Source organism: Acyrthosiphon pisum, chromosome X (genome assembly GCF_005508785.2).
Source record: "Acyrthosiphon pisum isolate AL4f chromosome X, pea_aphid_22Mar2018_4r6ur, whole genome shotgun sequence".
In the NCBI taxonomy this organism is placed as follows: domain Eukaryota; kingdom Metazoa; phylum Arthropoda; class Insecta; order Hemiptera; family Aphididae; genus Acyrthosiphon; species Acyrthosiphon pisum.
The window spans coordinates 3,369,307-3,393,440 of NC_042493.1; the positions used below are offsets into that span (position 1 = coordinate 3,369,307).

The following is a 24,134-nucleotide window of genomic DNA, read 5'->3' on the forward strand; positions in this document are numbered from 1 at the left end:
AATTCTCTTTTTCCTTAATTTTTTTTTTGTTTTTCCCGGCGCTTTTGAAAACTACTGGTAAATTTAAATTTTGACCTCCCCAATGCACCAACGATATTCACTTTCTGATCGAACAAGATACTGAAGTTGAAAATCGTAGCATTATTTCGACAACTTATCGTGTACAAAGACACAAAAAAAATAAAAAAAAAACACACATCATTGTAAAATCAATACATTCATCGTTCCACTCAGAATCTAAAAATTGTATTTTGTTGTAAGTACTTATATATTATGAAATCCAACAAAATAATTAAATATTTTGTATATTTTATTTTTTACCTATAAGTTTTCCAAAGTGAAGGTAAAACTTTTAAATTTTACTTTGTTGTTACCAACTATGAACTAAATATTAATAATCAAATTAATTATAAAAGTATTTAATTTAACGTGATTATAAAATGAATTAACGAGTTAAGTTATAAGTTACTTTTAAAAAAAAGTAATTCGTTATGATAGAAGTTACTTCTTAAAAAAAAGTAACTCGTTAAGTAACTTAGTTAAAAGTAACTTAACTTTTTAACTTAACTTTAACTTTTTAACTAGTTAATGCCCAGCCTTGCGGATTACTGATTTCAATGATTATACCTATGACTATCCATGATTTACTACAAAGAATACCTGTGATTACCTATGGTTACCTATGATTACCATCACCTTGTACACTGATTACCCCCAAGGTGTTCACCCCTCGGAAATACCTAACGTTTTTGAATTGTAAAATATAAATTGTTTTAAACATTTGACATTTTTTATTATTTTTCATACATTATATTTTTATACATTTTATACTAGTTATAGTTTAATTTGAAATGATAATAAATTAAAATTATATAAATAGTTTACTTTACTAAACACATACAAATATGTACCATTATTCATTAAAAATGCTCTTTCGGAAGTATTTAGGTGGAAGAAAAAATTATGCAAATTTTTCTATTAAATAAATGTCTATAGTAGGTATTTAAAAAAAATCACTCACCTTTGGTACACAAAATAAAATTGGTCATTTTTTATTTTCTAATTTTAAGTTTTAGTTATCTTGGCATATAATATTTGTTAGGCATTTTAATGTATTAAGAATGTAGTATGTTCGTACTTAATATTATTTATAAATCTACTTTAAACCATACAGTAAGTCTTAAGACTTGTGTAAATACAACCAATTAAGTATATTAAAATTACGAAATGGGGTGGGGGGGTCGTGACCTCATGACCCCCCCGTAAATACGCCACTGAGATACGCTAGCTGTGAATGTATTGTTTCCGTTTTTATAATTTCGTAACAAAGGGGATACACCTTACCAACATCTTATCAGAGCACGGATACTGTACAACTTTTGGAGTCCAATACTTCATACCGTAGGGATAAGAGGCCCGATCAGCTGATCGAGTGTCGTTTCTATATTGTTCTGTGCCTGATTATTGGCTTATAAATTATTATTTTATAACAATAAATATAATATTTTACTAAGAGATGCCTATCTCATATTTTTGCATATTTGTCAGATTTTTACTTGATTGATCATATTTTTATATTACCTGTGCGTCATGCTTTTAGTACATATTTGAGGTTTTTCGTAATATACTAATATAGTAATATATTAACGGACTCGTCACGCGTAATTAATAGTTCAAAATATCCCGACGGCGGCGGGAATGGCCGGTTTTCACCCGCCGCGGCGGGATGTATGGGGTTATTCAAGACATTTCGATTACTGTGCCTTATCGATATTGTCCCGCGACAAAAATAAATATAAAATACCGGAGTCGGTATCGACTATCGAACAATTTCGCCAATTGCAGTTGTTTTCTACGTTTCTATATTGTATAAAACTGTACGCCTATTTATTTAAAAATGCCGAAAATTAATTCCAAATCGTCGAGATTTCATAATTTTGTTTTAAACATTGATTATCCAGTGCAATGCCCAATTACTAGATATGTTTTCAAATCATTTCATGTTCACCTAGTTAGTACTTGGTTTCTAATATATACCCATGTATATTAAATTCAGATTATCAAAAAATTCACCAACAGTTCTTTTTAAAGTTTTAATTTAATGAATAATTATTTTATACCTATATATTTTTAATTTTTAACAAACAAAATATATTTAAATAAAAATTTTATTGGTGCATATTTTTAATAAATTCTAAGCATATTTTTTTTATACTTTTTAGAGCTTAATTGCATGCATTATTTTTACATTTTTTGGAGCACAAACATCCGCTCCCTATTGATAACATTTGAAGTTCAAACTGAAAATTCCGTCAAGTATATAGTCAAATATATTATATTTTGGTGATTTATACTTATAATATTATTATGAAGTTTGATGAAACTATTGATTATTTTATGTGTGTCTAATGTGTATATTGTATTAACTTCCTAATTAAAAAATATTTTTTGTTATAATAAGCTCAAAAGTTGCATCTCAGGGTTAAAGTTTTATACTTGAAGCTAGTGCATTAAACTTAAAATATTCGGTTACTTTAATTTATTACTAATTTTAGAGGTAGTTGTGGAAAAATTATAGCAAGCGTATATTTTAACCACTTTTGATTAAATCAATATTTATTGGGTTATCATTTATTTAAAATATAAATATAAGTACCTTTAAGACATTATATAGTTGCCGTTATGTTGTACAAACAGGAAAAATTTAACGAAACATATTCCTTAAATTATACTAAACTATTAGTTTTATTAAAAAAAAAAACATATTGTAGCAAGTTGTAGAATTAATAAATTATTTAATTTAAAAAAACCCGTTGAGTAAAATAATTTACATATTATAGCAGAGCTGTTGCTCACTTGACCATTATTTATTTATTTTTTTGATAAAAATATTTGTACTCATATATTGGCTGGTATAAATTTATATTAAATTTTCTTCAATTGACTGTACAATTCTTTATTTAAACTGTTTCATATTAATTTCAATTTTTACTGTTAGTTAAATATACAATCAGTTTTTAGTTTTATCATTTATAATAGGTAATAAATACATTGTAAATATTGATATTAGTATAACCACGTCACAGATGGATATTACGTGTGTAAATGTATGTTAAGAAACCTACAACGTGATAGAAGCTTAAAATTCTATGAATCCTCAATCCACATACCTACCTCATTGTTCTAACCTCTAACACAATATAATCCGTCAAAACATTAACTGAGCGCATAGTAGTGTTTTTATCAATTTGTAGTTTTTCTATAACTGTTAAATATGATGTTTCAAATTCCATTTTGTTATTATTCTCAAAAGTGATTTCATACATAACGTGCTGATACATAACCCCTTCCTCGAATTGTATTCTCACAAACCCGTTACTGGTTGTGTTCCCCTCTTATTTGATCGAGTAGAACACATGGTACATTAGCGACAGTCATGCCAGTAAAGAGAGACCGCCTCGATCAGGATCTCGTATATATTTTTCTTATGGCGTTCGTGTTCTTCTGTTTGGCCTGAATAACATGTTTTAATTATTTTAATCACTATAAATGTTGATAGTATAAACAATGAATATAATTATTATTTATTGTTAAGTTGTATTTATGGTGCACACTTAATTTATTGACGAAAAATGAATTCCGACTAACACGTAGTAATTTAATTCTGAATAAATTTTTTTTACTGAGTGAGTTATAAGTATGAAAACTACTGATATTAACGAACAGGTAAGAGCAATACAAACTAATTATAACTATACTTTACATAATATGTGTATACATTTTAACGTGCAGATGTACACTTAAATATATTATATATTCAGATGATTTTGTTTTAATTTATACACTTTATTTCAAGCTATTATATTTAAATTAAATTTGTTTTTCTAGAATTTTGACTTTGAGTTAACGTGATTTAGTTGAATATTGTAAAATAACACAAGTATAATATTATTGGACTTTCTTGTTGTCAAATCAATTCACGAATGCTTCAAAAATGTTACAATCGTATTTTCATTTAAAATGTTTTTTTGATGTACTTATTATATAATATATTATGTACTTATATTAAAATCAAATTGTTACTTAATGTCTGGGATTGCAAAGTTATAATAACGTTACCTGTGATTATAACATTACGCACTTGACAAAAAAATTATTTAAATTCTGAAAGTGATTAAAATGAAAAACGATAAACGAAAATAATAGAATACCGAAGTACAAAACATAAAAGTTAACAATATATATAGAATAACAAACAAAATAACAGAACACGAAATAGTTAAAAACATTTTATATTAAATTTCGGTATCATAAAAATAAAATTAATTTTTTTCATTTAAATTGGTATTATATCCTGGTAATTGAAATGCCGTAAGCATTACCATTTAAATATTATTGTTAAATTTGTTATTTATTACCAGTCATTGTATTTATAGAAAATATAAATTTAAGATTACATCTTGACCATTGTTCCACATCACATGGCGCCAATTGCACAGTAGTATTTTGTTAAGAGGGCGTTATACCCTTTATATTTGAAGGCAAGAATATTATCTAGAGCACCTCAAGAAATATTCTAGGTAGGTATGTTCAAATATTATTTGAATTTTCAAGCAAGTTGTAAGCATTATACAATTACAAAAATGTACAATTTTTAAAAGCTCGTATATTGGTTCAAAATTAAAATATCAAAAAAATTCCTTCGAAGTGCCCTAGGTAATCTTGCCTTAAAGTTTGATAATAAGTTAATTCACTCTGATAATAAAAATAACAGAGTAAAACGGATTCTTCTTAATACGTAAAATTTGCTATGTTATGCGTTAGTTAGACGGAGCCAATACTTGCTGGTATAAAGTTATAATATAGTTAAAATATAGTTATAATTGTAAAAAATCCAAAATATTTTAACCATAAAAACGATAACCCAAAAGTTATATAACATTTTAAATGTTAAAATTTATCAAATTTTTCAAATGCAAGCCCTGCTTAATACACGTATAATAACATAAAATATGTACTGTCTTCGATTTTATTTTAGAAAAATGTCATTGATTAAACGTTATCTTATTTATTTAAATTGTTGATACGTAAGGGCGGAATTTTGAGACAATATAATGGTTGTTTGGCTTTTTATATTGCACAAATCGCATTTACTAATAGATAGAAATAGTTTTGAAACTGTAATTATTATTAATGATGTCAAATTATATTATAAAAGTGGATTTGTTTAAAATTGTATAGCATATAATTAGCAAATATCAACCCTCTCTTTGGCCTTTGGTTTACTAAAATGCATCCTGGTATCTTGCTGGATTTTCCTGCTAGACATCATCGAATTATTATTATATATTATTTTGATTTACTTTTTTTGTAGGAAAAAGTGTTGTGCCTTGTACCTATATCATAATTTTAATAATTAAATAAAAGCACGTTCAGATTTACATCATGTATAATGTTTTCTTTTATAAAAATAGAAAAGTTTTCTTGTTTAAATGTTACATGTGTTTAATACTAGGATTTTGTTTTGAGAAGTATTTCTATATGAATTATTGCACTTTTCAATAGGTAAAAATAATGTTTTCATATCAAAACTCAAATTATATGATTATTTGGTTAATTATTATAATTTACTCACATAAGTATAACATTATAATGATAATATGTTCAGTACAAGGTTACGACTTGCGTGTAGTTATTCTTGCATTGTATTTTGTGGTAATATATTATATTATTATACTCTATCATTCTAGGTACTCGTCGTTCCAACAGATGAGTTTATATGGGTATACATCGCGTGTTTAATTGTATTTGTATGCTGTTTAATAGTTAAGGTCTTAAAAAAATTGTCATGTGTATCCACATAAATTACATCTGATGACTGTAAGGACAAACGTCTAGTCTATATCCATTCGAGATAAAAATGTATATTATTATAAATTATAATTGAGTGTTCATATTTAGCTAATTAAATATCGTTTGTGTAGTACCGTACGTTACGTTAATTCAACAATATTATCACCAGATTTGATAGATATCGAACTCAAATAAGTAAGAACCTTGACGCGACACAAAGTTTTCCGTTTTGCCAAAAGTGGCACGTTATTGATACGTTGCCGCACTACATAGAGATAGTCTTAAGTTATCAACAATATTCCCGTAAACATTAAGACACACATTTATATTTTTAGATCTGCAAAAAAATATGATCACGTATTTAATAAGTACCTACAAAATATAACGTGTACAAAATGAATAAATAGAACTAGCCGTCATTTTCAATGTAAGAAACTAAGAAAAAATATAATATGTATTGGTACATAACTTTAGGCAGTCTATTATTTTGTTTATTATAGATATGCAATATATGTTGATTACTCGATATTAAAATAAAATTATTTTTACAAATTAATATAAAATTGTATACAAGATTTAGTATAACTGTAAAAGTATTTACGTTATTTAAATTCCTGCCTTGATTTAACAAGCAATCAAACCAGTGGTGAATGATGAGTAGTATAGATGATGTAATTGACAAAAGTTATACTTGTGAGCTGTTGTAACTATATAATATTATTATAATATTATTATTTATCGAAAGTGCTCAACCTTTTAATATAGATTTATAGTTGACTTGCTTCAAATTTGAATACTAGCGCTAAACAAATGATTAAACTAATTAAATTTAAGCCCTAAATTATACACCCGTATTTTATACGGCTGAATAGTATATAGATTGAAATAGTTTATAGATTGATGATACCACTAATAATCGCTAGTTAGTATGTTTAAAGTACGTTTAGCTTAAATAAAATTCTCTTGTTAAGACTAATGAATTGATTGTAATGAAAGAAAAAAAGTAAAATATGTTTTTTTGCCATAAGCCTATTTGTAATTAAAATTATTAATGTGTAAATACCAAATTCAAATATAAGAATAAACAAATACGGAGAGTCAAGAAAAACGCAGTTTATTTAGTAGGATTGAAAAAATGTAATGGGAAACAGCGTATCTAGGATTTTTCACAGGGAGGGGGAGATATAAAGATTTTAATAGACGTACAATTAGTATAGAATATATATTCATATTATTATATTACATATGTTGTATTGTGTACAAAATTTGTCTCCTCCACCTGAAGCTACGCCACTGATGGGAAATGTCATATTTTGTCAATAATGTTTATTTGGGTGAGGAATATCGATTAGAGATACGTTAGGTAGTTGTGTAAAAATAAGTTTGAGAATGCATAATATGGTCGTTTGAAACCCATTTGTGATTCGTGTATAGAGGTTTAATTGTTATTTACAAATTAATGGCAAAACCCGTTTTTAATAGGTGTTTCATCAAATAAGTATACTTCAAAAATCGGACGATCAAAATAAATATATTTAAATCATATTATCACTGATGGTGTTGGTATCATGGCCATGTATTTTTTCTGTGATCGCAAATATTTATTAAATACAAATTAAGTAGTAGTACCTATATAATGATTAAAACTAATTCTAGATAATTTCAAAAAGTATAATTTGTATAGTGATATATAAGTTAGTATGTAATTGTAAGAATTGCTATTTCTATCGTAGAAATAAGTTGGGCTTTGCCTTAATCCGTGCGGGTATCAATTTGAAAATGCATAACTCGGTAACTAGTTTGATATAACTTGTAGTTTAAATATAACGTTTCATTTTAAAATATATTATATATAGTCTTGTGACGATAACTAAACTATATCAAAATTGGTCTCACGAATTAATGCAAAAATTATAATTACTACCATCGTTTAATTAATTTTGAATTAAAACAGTCTTTATGCCATGACTCGTGAGTACCTATATTGTATATCATAACTTAAGTATAGCCACTCTTTAGTCACTCATTAGTCATAATACGACTTACGAACGATTGATGAAATAGTTATTTTGATTTTGCAATAAAGTTCTGCTTGATTTCAAATTGCAACAAAGGTTCCAGTTTATACAACATATATAATGAATAATTTATATAATAAAAAAATATACCTTATACAAGTTGTTACAAGTACAATTTATTGTACAACTATCAACTACAATGATTTATAATTAATCAATACCAACGTATTACGTATCAATTTACATAGTACCTTTTAATTATGTTTTCATTTATTTTTATTTATTAATAATATCAATCAACGCAAACTGCTTTTACTCGCACTTGTAATATATACAATTTACATGTTTATAAAATGTTTTATAGGTATAGTAAACAGAGTTCTCACTTCACAGATATAAAAATACAACTGAAAATATTTTGTTAATAATAATTAATAAATAATACCATAATTATTTTTCTCTTAGGATAAAATACACTATGATTTATTTTCCGGTGGAAGACATAAGCGCTAAAATGAGATAAGAAAAAAAAATTGTATCGTACGAATGCGCCAAAATCATATCGTACGAAAGCGCCAAAATCCTAAATACCTGTGTGCTTCGGTTAATAGACATTAAATAGCCTATATTTAATTTAGAACTATATTATATTATATTTTAACAATTTACTATTTAACATTTTTTGTAAGACCGATATAACCTATTTATTAAAATTATAATTTATTAATTTATAGATATTACATTCATTGACAATTTTTTTATAAAATCGACTTTTTTAAATAACTACTTATTTAAAATATTAATTTTGGCGCAAATGATAATATGTTATTTTTGTACCTTTTGGCGCTTATTTAATATAGCCTTATTTTCTAAATTATTTAATGATGCTATAACGACTAACAGTCTATGGACACTAATAGCAATAGAGTTTGTCAGAAAACATCTTTTAATATCGTAGGTACTATAGAAGATGAAAATAAATAAAATACCTTATCGAAAAAAACTTAAACTTTACGTGAGTATGAAATTTAATAATTATATAATTTTTTGAAAATCTTGAATTTCAAAACGTTATGTTTTAGGAAATCTGAAATATTAAGGATAAAGATTAATATAATAAGATTATAAGAGTAACTACTTGTTAGAAATATTGAAGTCTTGCAATTTTCAATGACACTTATTAAAATTAAATAATATATTTATTACACTTATTACTCATAAGCCGAGATACCTGCTGGATACGACTAAAAAGTGAGTTTGGAATATTTTTGCGAATGCCGTACATGTATCTAGATTATTTTAAAATGACCAAAATATTTAAATTTGTATATTATCTGATTGGCGTTGTTAAATGAAATAAATATGTACGATGGATGAATATTTCATTGTTGATCAAATCATTTCATTGATTTGAATTATGTATGAATAATTTCATAATTTTTCTAAAATGTGCATTAGTTGTGCCTGTCTAAAAAATATGTATGTGTATTACTCATAAGTCATAAGTATTATAATTTGCAGAGATTTCGGATTGTAAATCAATGTAGTGCACGACGTCTCTGTATATTGTCTTGAAGCTCCACTTGAAAAATGTAGGTATAATGTATATTCCAGTAACGTCAAGATCCAATAGATCGTCATTGATAAGCCATTTGTAGGATTTATGTTAAAATTATTTTTGTATATAAGTATTATTAGGTTCAAATTTTAACATAAATTAAATCTTAAAAAAAGCATTAAGAATTTAAAAATAACTAACATGTGTGCTCTGGGGTATCGATATAATATGTTTAATATACAGGGTGATTTACCTAGCATGGTCACCCCTATTTTTTCCATTAATAATGAATTTATTCAAATTCTGTACCTAATTCAAATTTCGAAGGAATAGTTTCTCAGGTATTTAAATGTTTGTACTGAAGATAATAATGTTTAAAATTGGTTTTACAAAAATATAAAACAGATGATGATACTATTAATCACAACAATATTCAAATCACCATATCTTACAAACCCATTATCGTGGACCTATTATTCTTAGTAATCAAATGTAAATAACTCAACAACAACTATTCGTTCGAATTTGATTTTGATACGCCATAGATTACAGAAAAATTATCAACTAAATATTTTACAATTGAAAAAGGGGACTCTCATTTGAAAAACAGAAGTTTGTATCTTCCCAGGACACTCCTAAAGTAAAAAGTAAAAAAAATGTCAAGAATTTTAAAATATAGTCTAAGTATATTTCAAATTCCAAAATTCAGAATTTGTATAAATTTATTAGTAAATGGAAAATTGGGGAGCATGCTTGTTGGTGAATCCCCCTGTGTATAATTATGTGTTTTTAAATTTATTAGAGTCCATATATTTCGGTATTTCACCTCTTAAAATATAAACATTTAGTTTTCCAAAAAAGTCAAAATCCAAAAACATTGAATTCTTGCGGTAATTTTTCAAATATTTGCGTCAAGTTCGTACATTTTTATAATACCGTCTATAGGTACCTATTTAGTATTTATATACATTAATGTATGCATTGAGTTGTTTTCCGAAACTAGATTTCACTCCCTCTGCTTTTAGGGACATTATTATTCTGAACATAACAATAATTATACTATAATTTTCCAACATGACAATATCTCTGTCATCTCACCACTCACTGCGTAGCACTATCGTTTCGGGTATACCGCAGTTACTGCAGTGTAGATGCGTAAGTAAATACAATTTACGTATAATATTATACTAAACCTTCGGGGGTCAGGGTAACGTAGATTGCGTTCAGACCTAAGACGAGTGCTTAAACATTGCACACCTGCACCTGTGTGTGATTTTATATAGTCGCACACGTTCACACATTTAAATACGTGTATATACGGTGACGATGCTTTCTCCCAAAAAAATATTGACACAACAGATTGTCCGCTATTTCGTATTTTTGTTTCCTTAACGTATAAATCAATATATTATGTCAATAATCCTACATAATATAATAATATAAGTGTATTTATTGATGGCGACGAGCAAATGGTACACGTCGTGAATGCCACCATTATCGTAGCTGTATACGATTTTGCACCGTTCCTTCGGTAAATAAACTATCGACTAAATTTATAGTATTTAGTTACACAAGAGTTTGTTAAATATGACGAGCAATTTCACTATTTTGGCTAAGCAACACGTAACAAATAAGTATTTATATGATGAATTCGTGACATAATGAGTCTATAAATTATGCCGCGTAGGTAGTTATGACTGCATATATAAGTTCTATACACTTAGTGACAATTAGTATATAGGAACTTGCCGCGTCATTGTATGTACCAATATATTATACGCATAGAAATATCAAGAGTAGCTAGTTATATGCAAGTGTACAAATCGCGTTTAAAATATAAGGTGCAGTGGCAGTAAAAATTATTTTCGTCGGTTTTATATTCGTTATGAAAATATTATTGAAGTCCCGATATTTTCTGTACTCAAAAAATGTCGATCTATAGTGTCAGAACAGACATAGAAATAAAAAAAATAGTATATGGTTTTTGGTTGTATATCTAGGTACCTATATTGTGCTTGGCTGTTGGGTTGGGTGATTCCAAAACTGATCCTGGTTATACAGGTTATATAAAATATAGTATATGTTTCCATCAAAATTCATAGCCTTGATTTAAAGTATACCTACCTAATTCGTGTATAATATAGTGTACTTGTCTTGATTACAGTTGATAATTATTTTAAGATAGAAAAAACCTTTTAAAAATATCAAAGCTGAAGGTTAATTTGACATTTGTTTTACTCGCAAATTTTATCAACACTGCAGATAGTTTATCAAAATGTTCTTTTAACGAATTTAAGATTATTATTGTTATATTGTAGGATATAATGGTTTGTATGTTGAATTTTTAAGATATGTCTATGAGATTGAAGCGATTTTTAGATTCGTTTTTGTGCTTAGAAATACACTGAGGACTAAACATTTATCTTCTGAGTTTGAAATATATTGTACTGATTTTAAAATGGCAGTAGCATCAGAAAGCTTATTCATCTATAAATAACACAATAATGTATACAAGTATAACTTAAGAATGGATTAGGTAATAAAATATAATCATCAAATTTGATCTAATATTTCTTGTAGTAATAATTTTAATTATACTCTTACTGTTACGAGTCTGTAGCATTTTACAATATATTATATTCTATACAGTTGCAGTGTTATTAAATTATTCTTTACTAATTGTTTTAATTATACGTGTTTATCATTTTTTATGATGTTTATTGTATACATATTATTGAGTATAATATAACGGATTTTAACGTTCAGGTAAAATAAATGTTTTCAAATATTAAAAATAAATTTCCTTACAAGTGTGATAAATCGAATATCTTTTGTATTTGAAAAGTAGACAGAAATAGTAAAAAAAAATATGTTATAGCTATAATATGATGCAGCAAAAACCACATCTTGCCATTAATGGTGTATATAAATGGTGTATTATACATTTTACATGATGCAACACGATTCATTATGCAGAAAATAACCACTGACAAAACTGAATTTTGACATGTATAGACGTGAGAAACCAATAATTGAGAGGATAAACGATAATAATTTCAGTGTACAATTTTATGAAAATATGTTTCATACCCAATGTAGGAATTTGTGAAGATCAGAAGATCTGAGTTATAAGCTTGTCCAAGTGAATTCGAAGATAATACTAATTTAAATAAGTTTATTGAAGTTAACGTGACCCGAACGATAAGCGCGATTGTGTATTTTACATAATTATGTAAAATAGATGATGACCGTGCTCAATAATAATAATATTTCACCGGAGTACAACTATTTTCGCCAACTTCTCGTTTTTTTTTTTAAACTTGTTTTTTTAACAAATATAACTTATACTATAAAATGTGTTTAATATTTAAATATTTTATCTATTGTAGCTGCTTACACGTTTATAGTACAACTGTCTCAGCTACCAATAGTAGAGATTGGAGTTTTGTAAATCTGCCGAGTAAATATGAATTATAAAAATAAGTTGGCAGTTATCAAAATTAATTATAAAATTATTAGTCAATAATATTGCGCACGTTTAATTACATTAATTAATTTTATTTATATTCTTAAAAATTATAATATTCAACATCAATATTATATATTAGATTTCCTAGTAATTCCCAGTCCTACATAATTCCTTGTAGAACTATTTAAAAAAGTTATAATATAAGGTACCTATCTATACTGGCTGTATTTCTCTACTTCGCCGTGTACAGTTTGAAAGAAGTTGTTCTACCTATTTAATTAAACTAATTTTATTTATATGCTTAATAGTTATTTACATATAACTTTTAATTACTTCGTACTCGTTGAGTTCGTAATTTGCATACCGTTTATTATTATATTTGAAAATATGTCGTTTGTTTCCAGAAAAAAGTTTCATTCAAAACATTATACTGCCAGTAAATAATTGTTATGTTAGACAATTGTTTGTCTAATATTTTTATGATGAATGTATTTACAATTATGTGGTTTTTTTCTGTCGTCAACATATTTTTGGGTAGTTTAAATGCACTGATGTTCAACATCAGCATCTTTTCTGATAGAAAAGTGAATCTTGTTGGTGCATTCATATAAGATCAAAATTTAAAATTCCCAACAGTTTTTGAAAGCGTTGGAAAAAAATTGAAGGAATAATAGACATTTTTATACAAAATCGATTTTTATTTTTTTGGTGTAACTCAAAAACTAATAATTGTAGACACTGGAAATATATAAAATAGAATTTTCCGTACATGGTAATATAAAATATTTTCGAAATATTTTGACACATTTTGAGCTATTTATCATTGGATTCAAATATAACAGATACATTATAATGACATGCTCGATAATTAGTATACGGCAGAACAGTCCCCAGTTATCCACATTTTTAAATTTAAATTTATAATTATTATATGCTATATTTCTAATAATTACAATAGTTATATAATCTGTAACTAATGGCACCCATTTAAATTAAAAGAATAGTCGATTTTCCTGAGCTAAAATTATTGGTGTGTGAGCCACACCCTATACTCTATATTATAGTCCATACCATAATATTATGTATTAAAATAACATACCGTTAAAACAACAAAAATGCGCTACAACTCGATCCATGCCGGTCGGAAAAATATATTAGAACTGAAAGTCAATGGCGGTGTAATGTTGCGTCTTTGACTGCGCATTGCAGCTACAGTCCAGGACAATACTATATTTTATGAATAAAATAAAATACATTGTGACAATTATAGAACGTAATACGCAGACATTACGCAGATAATGGTCTACTCGGTAGACCGTTAATGTATACCATCATTGTGTGATACAATCCAGATTCTAACGCGCAAAATGTAATAATATTGCTCACATTCGATCTTAAACTATAGAAGCTTACAATGTTGAGGCGTATTTTGTACGAGTCATTATACAGTTAATTCTTTTCAGAGAAAGTAGTTATAATAATATATAACGCTTGGTGTCCGTAGCCTCAAATAAAACCTAAACGCACGGTGGAAAACATAATATGGATATTATTATTATTACTATATGCTCTATGGCTAGTCAGTATTCATCTATAATTTATATAATTTATAGGTAGGTAGGTAGGTACTACTATATTGAATTTCATGAGCAGTTTCTTTAAAATTATGCAATGATTATTTCTATAGTGCCGATTAATTTGGACCAAACTTTTGGTAGGTACTTACATTTTTTTATTGTGCTTTTAAATCGAATATTTTGTTTCAAACACATATTGAGAGCTCAAACATTATTATACAATATATTCTAATATATTATTATAATGTTTGAATAATAATATTTTAGGTTCTATGGAAATACGTACAGTTAGTTAGTGTTTACTGTATATAGAACTTTTAATATATTATGCAAACAATTTTTTAGTGTATTTTATATTTCTAAATTCCAGAAAAATGCACCTGTAAACACGGGTTACAGATAGTATTACATTTCCAAAGAATAATCATGGATACTTTTATATAATGATAATATATTTTAATTGTGTTTTCTAGATTTAAATTATTATAAAAATCATAATATTGCTTATAAGTTATAATTAGATATATAATATAAATTATATTATGTATTGAAGTAACTATTGATCAATGTTCGAAAATTCTATAAGTGTAATTTACAAATTTTTGACTAGTATGTTTAATGTTCTTAATACAAGTAATTTTGTTTGTAATGATGAATACAAGAAAATATATATTATTTTAGCAGTTTGAAACTTTCGGACAGTTGAATTAATTATAATTATGAGCCTAATATTATCTACAATATATTGTGATAGTACGTAAGAGTTAACAGGTATTTTGGTTAAGAATTTTTTTTTTTAATTATTAATAATTTTTAACGAAAAAATTTAAATCGGATAATTGTTTATATATGCTTGAATTTAAATTAAAGTTTAAAAGCTTTTGTTCAGTACCTACGTATACCGTACTTAACATATAACATCTGAATCTATTTGTAACTTTTAAATTTCTATGTATGTTATTAAATAAGGTTTAACGTTTAGCTTTAGATATATTCATAAGATTTATACAATTAGAGTAGATAACTATAATAAACAATAAATAAGATATGGGTAAAGATACTATTCTAGTATTCTGCATATTTCGGTAAGCCAATTAAGATTTTCTAAGCTGTGGGAATTCCAAATTACGATGATTTTCCCTATTTCTTATTTTATTTAGTTAAATTTCGAACTGATTACTTATTAATGTTTTTTTCTTATACATTTTAAATTATCAACAGTGACGTGATTAAAACCCAATTTGTGTTTTAATGTTCTTACTTCTGAATAATTTGGTATTTACCTACTATTTACTAGAATATTTACAGAATATAATTAGTACTACCTAGACTGCAGGTGTCTTCAACCTTTTTAGGCTGTGGGCTATCTATAATATTTAAAAAATCTCAAGGGCCGCATTCGTTATACTTTTTCAATGATTGAAAATGTTTTAAAAAATAAATGTTTTGCTTAAAATGACGTGTTCACGTGTCTTAAATAAAGACATGACGGTTGAAGAACCCTGACCAGCTAGACTGTTTTTTCTCATAAATAAGTCTGGAATAAATAATTAGGTACCTGCGTAATTATCATAATCACCTAATAATGATGTTCAGATTATTTCTTGTTTTATAAATCGAGTTATAATATGTACAGGTAATATTATAAACAATCAATTTACTGCTAGATATTTCAGTGTGCACTGTACCGCATTTAGATAAATTTATATTAGTCCAAATGGCAATCTTTGACAGTAGATAATTTTATCTAGTATATTTTAGGGTGATGGAAAAGTAGGAAATTCGTAAAACATTTTCCTTACAAATAGGAATTTTTATGCTATATTTGTTTTGCATTTATAAAAAGTGTTAATATTATGAAAATTTGTAATTTTAATACTAACAAATATATAGTTATTTAGACGTAATTTAAAAATTATTAATGGTAGATATTTATTGCCTTATTGGACGTTTGTTTTTAATTAATTTATGATATTAAATATATATAATAAATATAATATATATATATAAATAAATAATATTTAATTACTTTATTAAAAAGTTGATTGATCTTTATTTGCATCATCTTAATTATTAGCTGGTTTAAAATAATTGGTGTTGCAGATGTGTTGGTATTTAGATTAAATTAAAAAATATTTTATTATAAAAATATTCAGAATTAATACTTCATATTTTAGGCGTTCAATATCATCAATTTTAATGTTCACAGCCTTCTTCATCTCGTAACCTCTAATTTCTTTTGACAATAACAAAAAATATATTAAAAATACATATTTGAATACAAAAATATTATAGATTATATAAAAATATTTGAGTAGGTTAAAAAAAGATATTAAAATACTGATATTATTATAATCGAATATTTTAAAAGACTCGATACTCGAGTAAGTTATAATTCGAAAATAAGACCTTGTACACCTTATATTATTTATTATTGTGTTGTTTTATGACGTATGACAATATTGTAGTTTTAATAATTATTATTATCGTTTTGTTTGTTTGAACTTTTAAAATACCATTTATTTATTACCACCTATATGTATATTACCTTCGCGGTGACTTTGATCTCATATATTGGTATACAGTCACACAGGTTAGATTAGGTCTGGTATAATATACGATTTAGGTTTACTGTATACTCAGTATAGGTGCCTAACACTAATATAAAAATAATACAGCGCGCCTTGCTTCTGTAGGCACAAACAAAATATATTTAATGTGTGTACTTATACAGGTACACGTAAACGCATAATACGTGCGTCGTCAGAGTTCTGTTTGCACATTAGAAAAAAATCATAAACCAATCAAATTTCTTTGAATACCGACTTAGAGAAAAAAATATCATTCAATATGTCTTTGGTAAACTGCGCCCGAATTGTTTTCAAAGTCAAAAATATATAATGTTAAATTTCACAATCGCCGATAATACGTATTGTATAAAATCGAATAATATAAATAATAATATAATATAATACAATAATACAATTAGCTTATACTACGTTTATAGGAATAATATTTAGTCACTAATATATTGGCACTAATTGTCTATCAAATACATTTCAAATTATAATATATTAAAATTCAAAGCTATAATTAAATGAGTAACTTAAAATCAAATTTTAAATTTAAAGTTGGAATAATTAGTTATCAAAGGTCGTCTAAAGGTACGTTTTTGATGTCAAGGGCCAAAAAAAAAATATAAATTTTTCACGAGCACACTTTGAATATAGGTACCTTATTTTATTTTAAACAAAATGTATAATTATATTAAATTTAGTTTATTGAATTTCATAACTGATAGAATTAGTAATTTAACAAGGTATCTACAAACAAACAGCGTTTTAATCCGCAGATTCCAGTCCATACTCTATCTTTAGTTCGTGATTTTTGTATAAATTATAAATTTTACTCACGGGCCTCATAAAATAAATAATAGGCCACATGCGGAACGTGGGTTGCCGACCTCTGAACTAAAAGTATAATAATGGGTTTTAGAATACCAGATAATAAAATTGAATATAGGTACAAAAGCACAAAACAATAGCTTTTTGGTCAGTTGAAAAATCAAGTGGTTTGCGCTTTATAGGGTACCAACGGAATTCTCGTTTTATATTGAGAAATTCAAATTGAGTGCCTATATCTACATTCTTAACGCCATTGCACAACAGACGCCTATTAGATTGTTTGTAAAAATGTTTCGCAAAGAACCATACTATTACCATGGACCATTATTATAGTCATAGTTAAAAACCTATGATTTATAAACGATTTATAAAATTACATTATCCTCCGTGTCGTAGCGCTTAAAAAAAAAGTTATTATTTTAAAAACCGTGGGTTTTTTTTTACGCAGCATCGCTAAAATTCGATGATAATTTATTATATTTTGTTAATCCTCAACGTTGAAATGCGTTTATATATAGATATTATAATTGTATAGTGTTGCTATATTGTGCATGTCAACGATTGATTCTACATCGTCTACATTTTTATCGTCAATATAGTTAAACGTCGTAATTAAGAACCAGAGTTTTTTAGTCTGTCAATGATATTACGAATTTTCACACATTACATATTATTATTATCATTATCTGAGACTTATCTCAATACTTGTACTTCTTGCGTGCATTGAAATCCAGCTTAGAGCTGAGTGCATTATATAATAAATCTTACTAATAATTTCTTTGCAAAAGACTTGGTCACTAAGAAAAAGAAAAATTCTGGCCGTCGTGAAGGTTATAGGTACCAACGATGTAGATATACTGTGTAGACTCTCGGCGTTGAAAAGTGATTAGTATTTTGACGGATTTAATGCGGGAATTGTCCGCCAGAATTTACCTATCTAACTAACAATAATTAGGGAACGGATTTAAATGCTCTAAAAACAAGAAAAATGCATTAAAAAAATACGATTTAATGCCTTAAAAAATGCTTTACATCAAAAAAATGCACTAAAAAAAATGCCCTAAAAAATGTTTATATTCAATAAAAACACAATTTTGAATTTAAAACTTATAAAAAACCCATTATTATGAAAAATCTACGAAAATCTCTCGAAAACGTTAACGATGAGGCTATACGCGATACTTAACGATGAAGTAATGACTCAACTCAACAGTGCAATACAAAATTACAATTTAGATAAATAGCTTTATGTAATAGATTTTACCTTAATGCGGGTAATAATCTGTTGTAACTTGTATGTATGTATTTTGTGTCTACACGTGTCAAAAATAATTTCGTAATTTCATAACATAATAAATATTTAGGTACCTATTTTTTTTTTTTTTTTGAATGAATGTTGAAAAAATGACTTAAAAACCATAAAAATGCACTAAAAATGTCAAAAAAATTAAATTTAAAGTTACATTTTTTAATTCCTTGATGTATGAAATGAACTTTTTGTTTGGAAATTAATGTTTTCGGGCATTCAGAAAAAATGCAATATGCATTCAAATCCTAACAATAACATAAAAAGTAAGAAAGGTAGATAAATTCTGATTTCAACAACATGTTGAGCATAAAAATACTAACATTTCAACAAAAAATCGTTTGAAAATTAAACTACATTCGTTCCTAAAGTTTTAATGCGTATACCGCTATATAGAATTATTTTAAGACTAGGCCTTGTTAGCACTCCTGGTGGACAATTTCCGCATTAAATGCCGTCAAAATACTACTAAAAAATGTCTTAATCAAACATAGGAATTGACTACACTGTATTATCTACATTGTGAGTATACTTAATAGCAACAACTATGTACGGTACCTATTACACAATCTACAAAGTACAAATGTTTCGGAGTTTTATGTTATCGTTTGTATAATTTTTTGAAATTTTCGATATCAAACAATTCAAAATGCTTTCGTTTATAACCATAAGTCCATAACCATTATTGTAAATTAAATATTAACCTCAGAAACTTGATATTATAGTATAGTTATTATAGGCGAAAAAACTTTTTCGAATGACGTTTTTCTGATAAGTTTTAAAAGTATAAGTAGTATAATGTTGTTTGTTTAATATCATACATTATTCTGCAATGGCAAAATTGTATATATTAAATTCCGTATTGGTCTGTGCAAGAAACTGAGTTGAGTAAATAACTACGATACACTAAGATCGACATGAAAAGAAAAAAATTTACTCCGGAAATTCCGGTTTTCGCAAGAATTTAGTTCATAGTTGAACGGCGGCGGCAGTACGCTAAGCCACGTATAATGTATATAATATATATTTTTGTTTTATTAATTATATTATACATAGGTACAAGCGATTTATGCTAGTACTATAACTGTGAGAAGGGAACGCCCCCTGCAGTGTATAATTCCCGACCGAAATCAAGGTCAGTGGTTACGTATATATACGCGTATTTTTTTTTGTCTGATGATAAATTATGGGTATACCTATATATTATTATTAGTATTATTATTATTATTATTGGTACACCACGTACGCATGCGGTGTACATATTATAAAAATATAGATACTATTCTCGTGCTTAGTGGCAGGGCATCATTTCGATTTGATTTTTAATACTTAACTGCCATCGTAACAATATATTAGGAGCCTTGTATTAAATTATCTATGCGTAGCTATAAAAGTCGAACATTTTATAAATTTTAAACTACAAAATCATTTTTCAATTTTTATAAACTCTGTTAAAATTCGAACTTTTAAAGCTTATAAAAATTGTGCTTATTTATTTTAAATTTTTTTCAACTGCTATCGTAACAATATATTAAGAGCCTTGTATTAAGGTTTCACGATTTTTGACCCTTCAAATAAAATTTGATTTACATTTATGAAAAAAAAAACTAAAATAATTGGAAACTGTAAATGATTGTAAACAGGTCAAAACAACTCAAAATATTTTGATATTTAATTTTATAGTGTATAGAAAATGCTAATATAAACATTCAGTAAAAATGTCATGTATGTACGGCCATTTGTTTTAGAGTTACACCAAAAACTAAAATCGATTTTGTCGAAAACTGATTTTACGAAGTTTCTGTGTTTCCTTGATTTGTTTTTTTTTGTTTTTCTCGCTTTTTAAAACTGTTGGGAATTTTACTTCCCCAATGCACCAACTAGATTCACTTTCCCTCCGAAAAAGATACTGAAGTTGAAAATCGAAGCATTATTTTGACTTCTTATCGTGTACACAGACACACAAAAAAAACATCATCATAAAATCAATACATTCATTGCTCCGCTCAGAATCTAAAATATACAATAACAATCAATTGGTATGCATTTACCATATAGAATAATAATGATAATACGTACAATTTTCTTTTATAATTGTGGCTCCACGTGAATAACAATAATTAATAAATGTGAGTCAACAATCCACATTTATATAATAAGAATAATATAGCCTTGCACTAATAAAACTACTGTTAATTAATCATTAACTGTATACAATATTTCTAAGCACAATATTATAAATATAATACAAGAAATGTCTCAGGAGATGACTAATAACAATAAATAAATGAAATAACTTAATACAGTAAAACTTCCGTTAACGGTCATCTCTATGTAACGGTTAATTTTTTTGGTCCCGTCGAGTGCATCCTATAGTGTTATTCTACCTCTGTTGGACGGGCACCTCTAAATAGCGGTCATTATTTACAGTCCCTTCGGTGACCGTTATATGGAAGTTCTACTGTATATGTATTACCTAATAAATATTTATATAGTATAGTAATTAATTAAATTAATAAGCAGTGAGTATAAGAAATGCTTTTGTAACTAAACTGGAACTGTAGAAAATAATCCTGATATAGTGGTTCTAGGAAAAAACATATAGGTACATATTTATACATTTAATTTTTTTTTAATATCTGACTTATTGTTTTACCTATATTTATTGTAACCTATATCAGTTACCTATAGAAAAACCCACAATGAAGTTTATCAAATCCATGTCATCTGTGTCTTGAATATCTGCAATGTGTATAATATAGGGTGTAACAGATAGAACTGACTTTTGGAGTAACTTTTGTTTTAATCAATATTTAAATTTTTTTTTATATATATAATTTATCGCACTTGCGCTACATGTGTAATAAAAAAAAAAATATATTTTTATTTTTTAATACCGGAAATTTTAAATTTTAAAAGTGATTAAAATTTTTTTGAATAAATTCAAAATAGCCAATTTGTGAATCTGATTACAAGAACTATTTGGATGGTAAAAACATTTATCTAAATCAAGTAGTTTATTTTTTAGAATTTTTTTAAATGTCAGTATTTTTTTGATTAAATTAATTTGGACGCTATAACTTTTTTGAAAACATTATTTTTGGAAATTTGGTAACATGGGTATATTTCTAAAACTATTTACTAATCCTATAATTTTATCAATTTTTGTCATAAAATTAAGTAGCATACATTTTTTTTTTTTTTTGTCAGTTCTTTCTGTTACACTCTGTATACTAGATAGTGCTGTAATTTGTGTTTATTCGATAGTCAATTTTGTCAATAATATATTGTATATTATGTACCTATTAGTAATTTGATTTTTTGTACTACATAAAGAACATAAGTTATTTTTATTATTAATTTGGTTTTAGTTTTTTAATATATTGCTTTTTTCCTTGCTTTTTTCCGGTAAGAAATAGTTATCTAGGTTATCGATTATTTTGATCCGACGACAATAAAACACTCCCACGCTCAGTAGCTCCCCATTTTTTTAGACAAGTTACTCGTTATAATATGAAATGTATTTATGCAAATATAACGAAAAAATAATAGGTACTTATATTATAATGTATAGGTATAGGTTGGGTAGGTTAGGTAGGTGTCTAGTCCAATTATATCTCTGACGAGATTCCTAAAAATAGATTCATCGCAATGACCATAGCTAAAAAGTCTTATTAGGTTTATTGCTGTATAAGCTTTAAAAACTTAAAACTTAAAAGTAACAAGTTCCGTTGCGGCCTTCTTTGAAGCTATATTAACTTTATTTAATTTAATTCTTATTTAATTTCATAGATTCTTCTGGGTGATGTGAAAGATGTATTGATTTTACGATGACGTGATTTTTATATTATTTTGTTTTTGTTTGTTCTCATCTTTCTTGTACAAAGAAACTAGTAAGCGTTTGAGCATTTATTTCTTCTTTTGTTTAAAAAAATTTGTTTTAAAATGTGGTTATCCTCCATACCGAATGGCCAATAGTTGTCTCAAACGTAAGGAAAAAATTACCAGAAAATTTGGATCACATCATTAACATTTAACAGTAGCATTACGTGATTTTAACAAATTCTTTTTTGGCTATTTTATTGTAATTTAAAAATAATTATAATTTTAGAAACTATGTTGTAATCCTAAATCATATTAAATTTAAGTTTAGGGCTCAAAAGTCCATAACTATTTTTACTATTGAACATCTTAGAGTTTACGGTTGCGACCCCTGTCTGTTATAATTAAATAATTTCAACAATTTAAATACAAGTCAAACTATCATGCCGGTTTTTATTTATGTCAAATTGAACAATAAATATAAATTTCATTAAATTCAATAACTATTTACCAAATCAACTTAATTCAATTTTTGAAGCATTTATTTCATAAAATACTGATACAAATTAATATTAATAAACTTTTTCATAAAAATAGAATTATTCTGATTTACCTACTACTCCTTATTAATATTTTTTTAGGTTATTACTGTGGTTTTGACGAACTTTAAATACTTATAAAAAATAACCATGCCCGTAAAATTATTAATTTTTTCAAAAAATGTTTATCAAGTTTCAACTGTCAACTATAGCACCTAAGTAAGACGTAAATTTCATATACGTCTTACCAGAATGAATTCATTTTTGAAAAAACATTGTATTTGCATACCAATTTGCCTAAAATTATCTGTAATTTTTCGATAAAAGTATGAACTAGTTGTATGAAAGACCTTGTATTAAATTTTCTAGCCTTAGCTATACAGTATACACATATAATATTTTATAAGTTTTGAACTACAAATTAATTAACTGTCGTTTTGACGAAATTTGAACTTATAAAAAATAACCATGGTGCCTATTTATCGTTAATATTTTAGCCATAATAAAAACTTACGTATTACATTTTTAAGCTTTTTGACTGGATAAATAATTCTTTATTGACATTTATTGAAAAAAAAAAAAATTTTA

General features: G+C 26.3%; 1 protein-coding gene across 1 annotated transcript in view; it reads left to right on the forward strand.

The window, feature by feature from the left end:
* Nucleotides 1-3,344: 3,344 nt before the first annotated feature.
* LOC100164781 (long-chain fatty acid transport protein 4) overlaps nt 3,345-24,134 on the forward strand; it is a 59,644-nt gene continuing 38,854 nt past the window's right edge. The window contains exon 1 of the mRNA XM_001942843.5: nt 3,345-3,726. Coding sequence (XP_001942878.2) covers nt 3,700-3,726 — 27 coding nt within the window. The 5' untranslated portion in view covers nt 3,345-3,699. The remainder of the gene's footprint in view (nt 3,727-24,134) is intronic.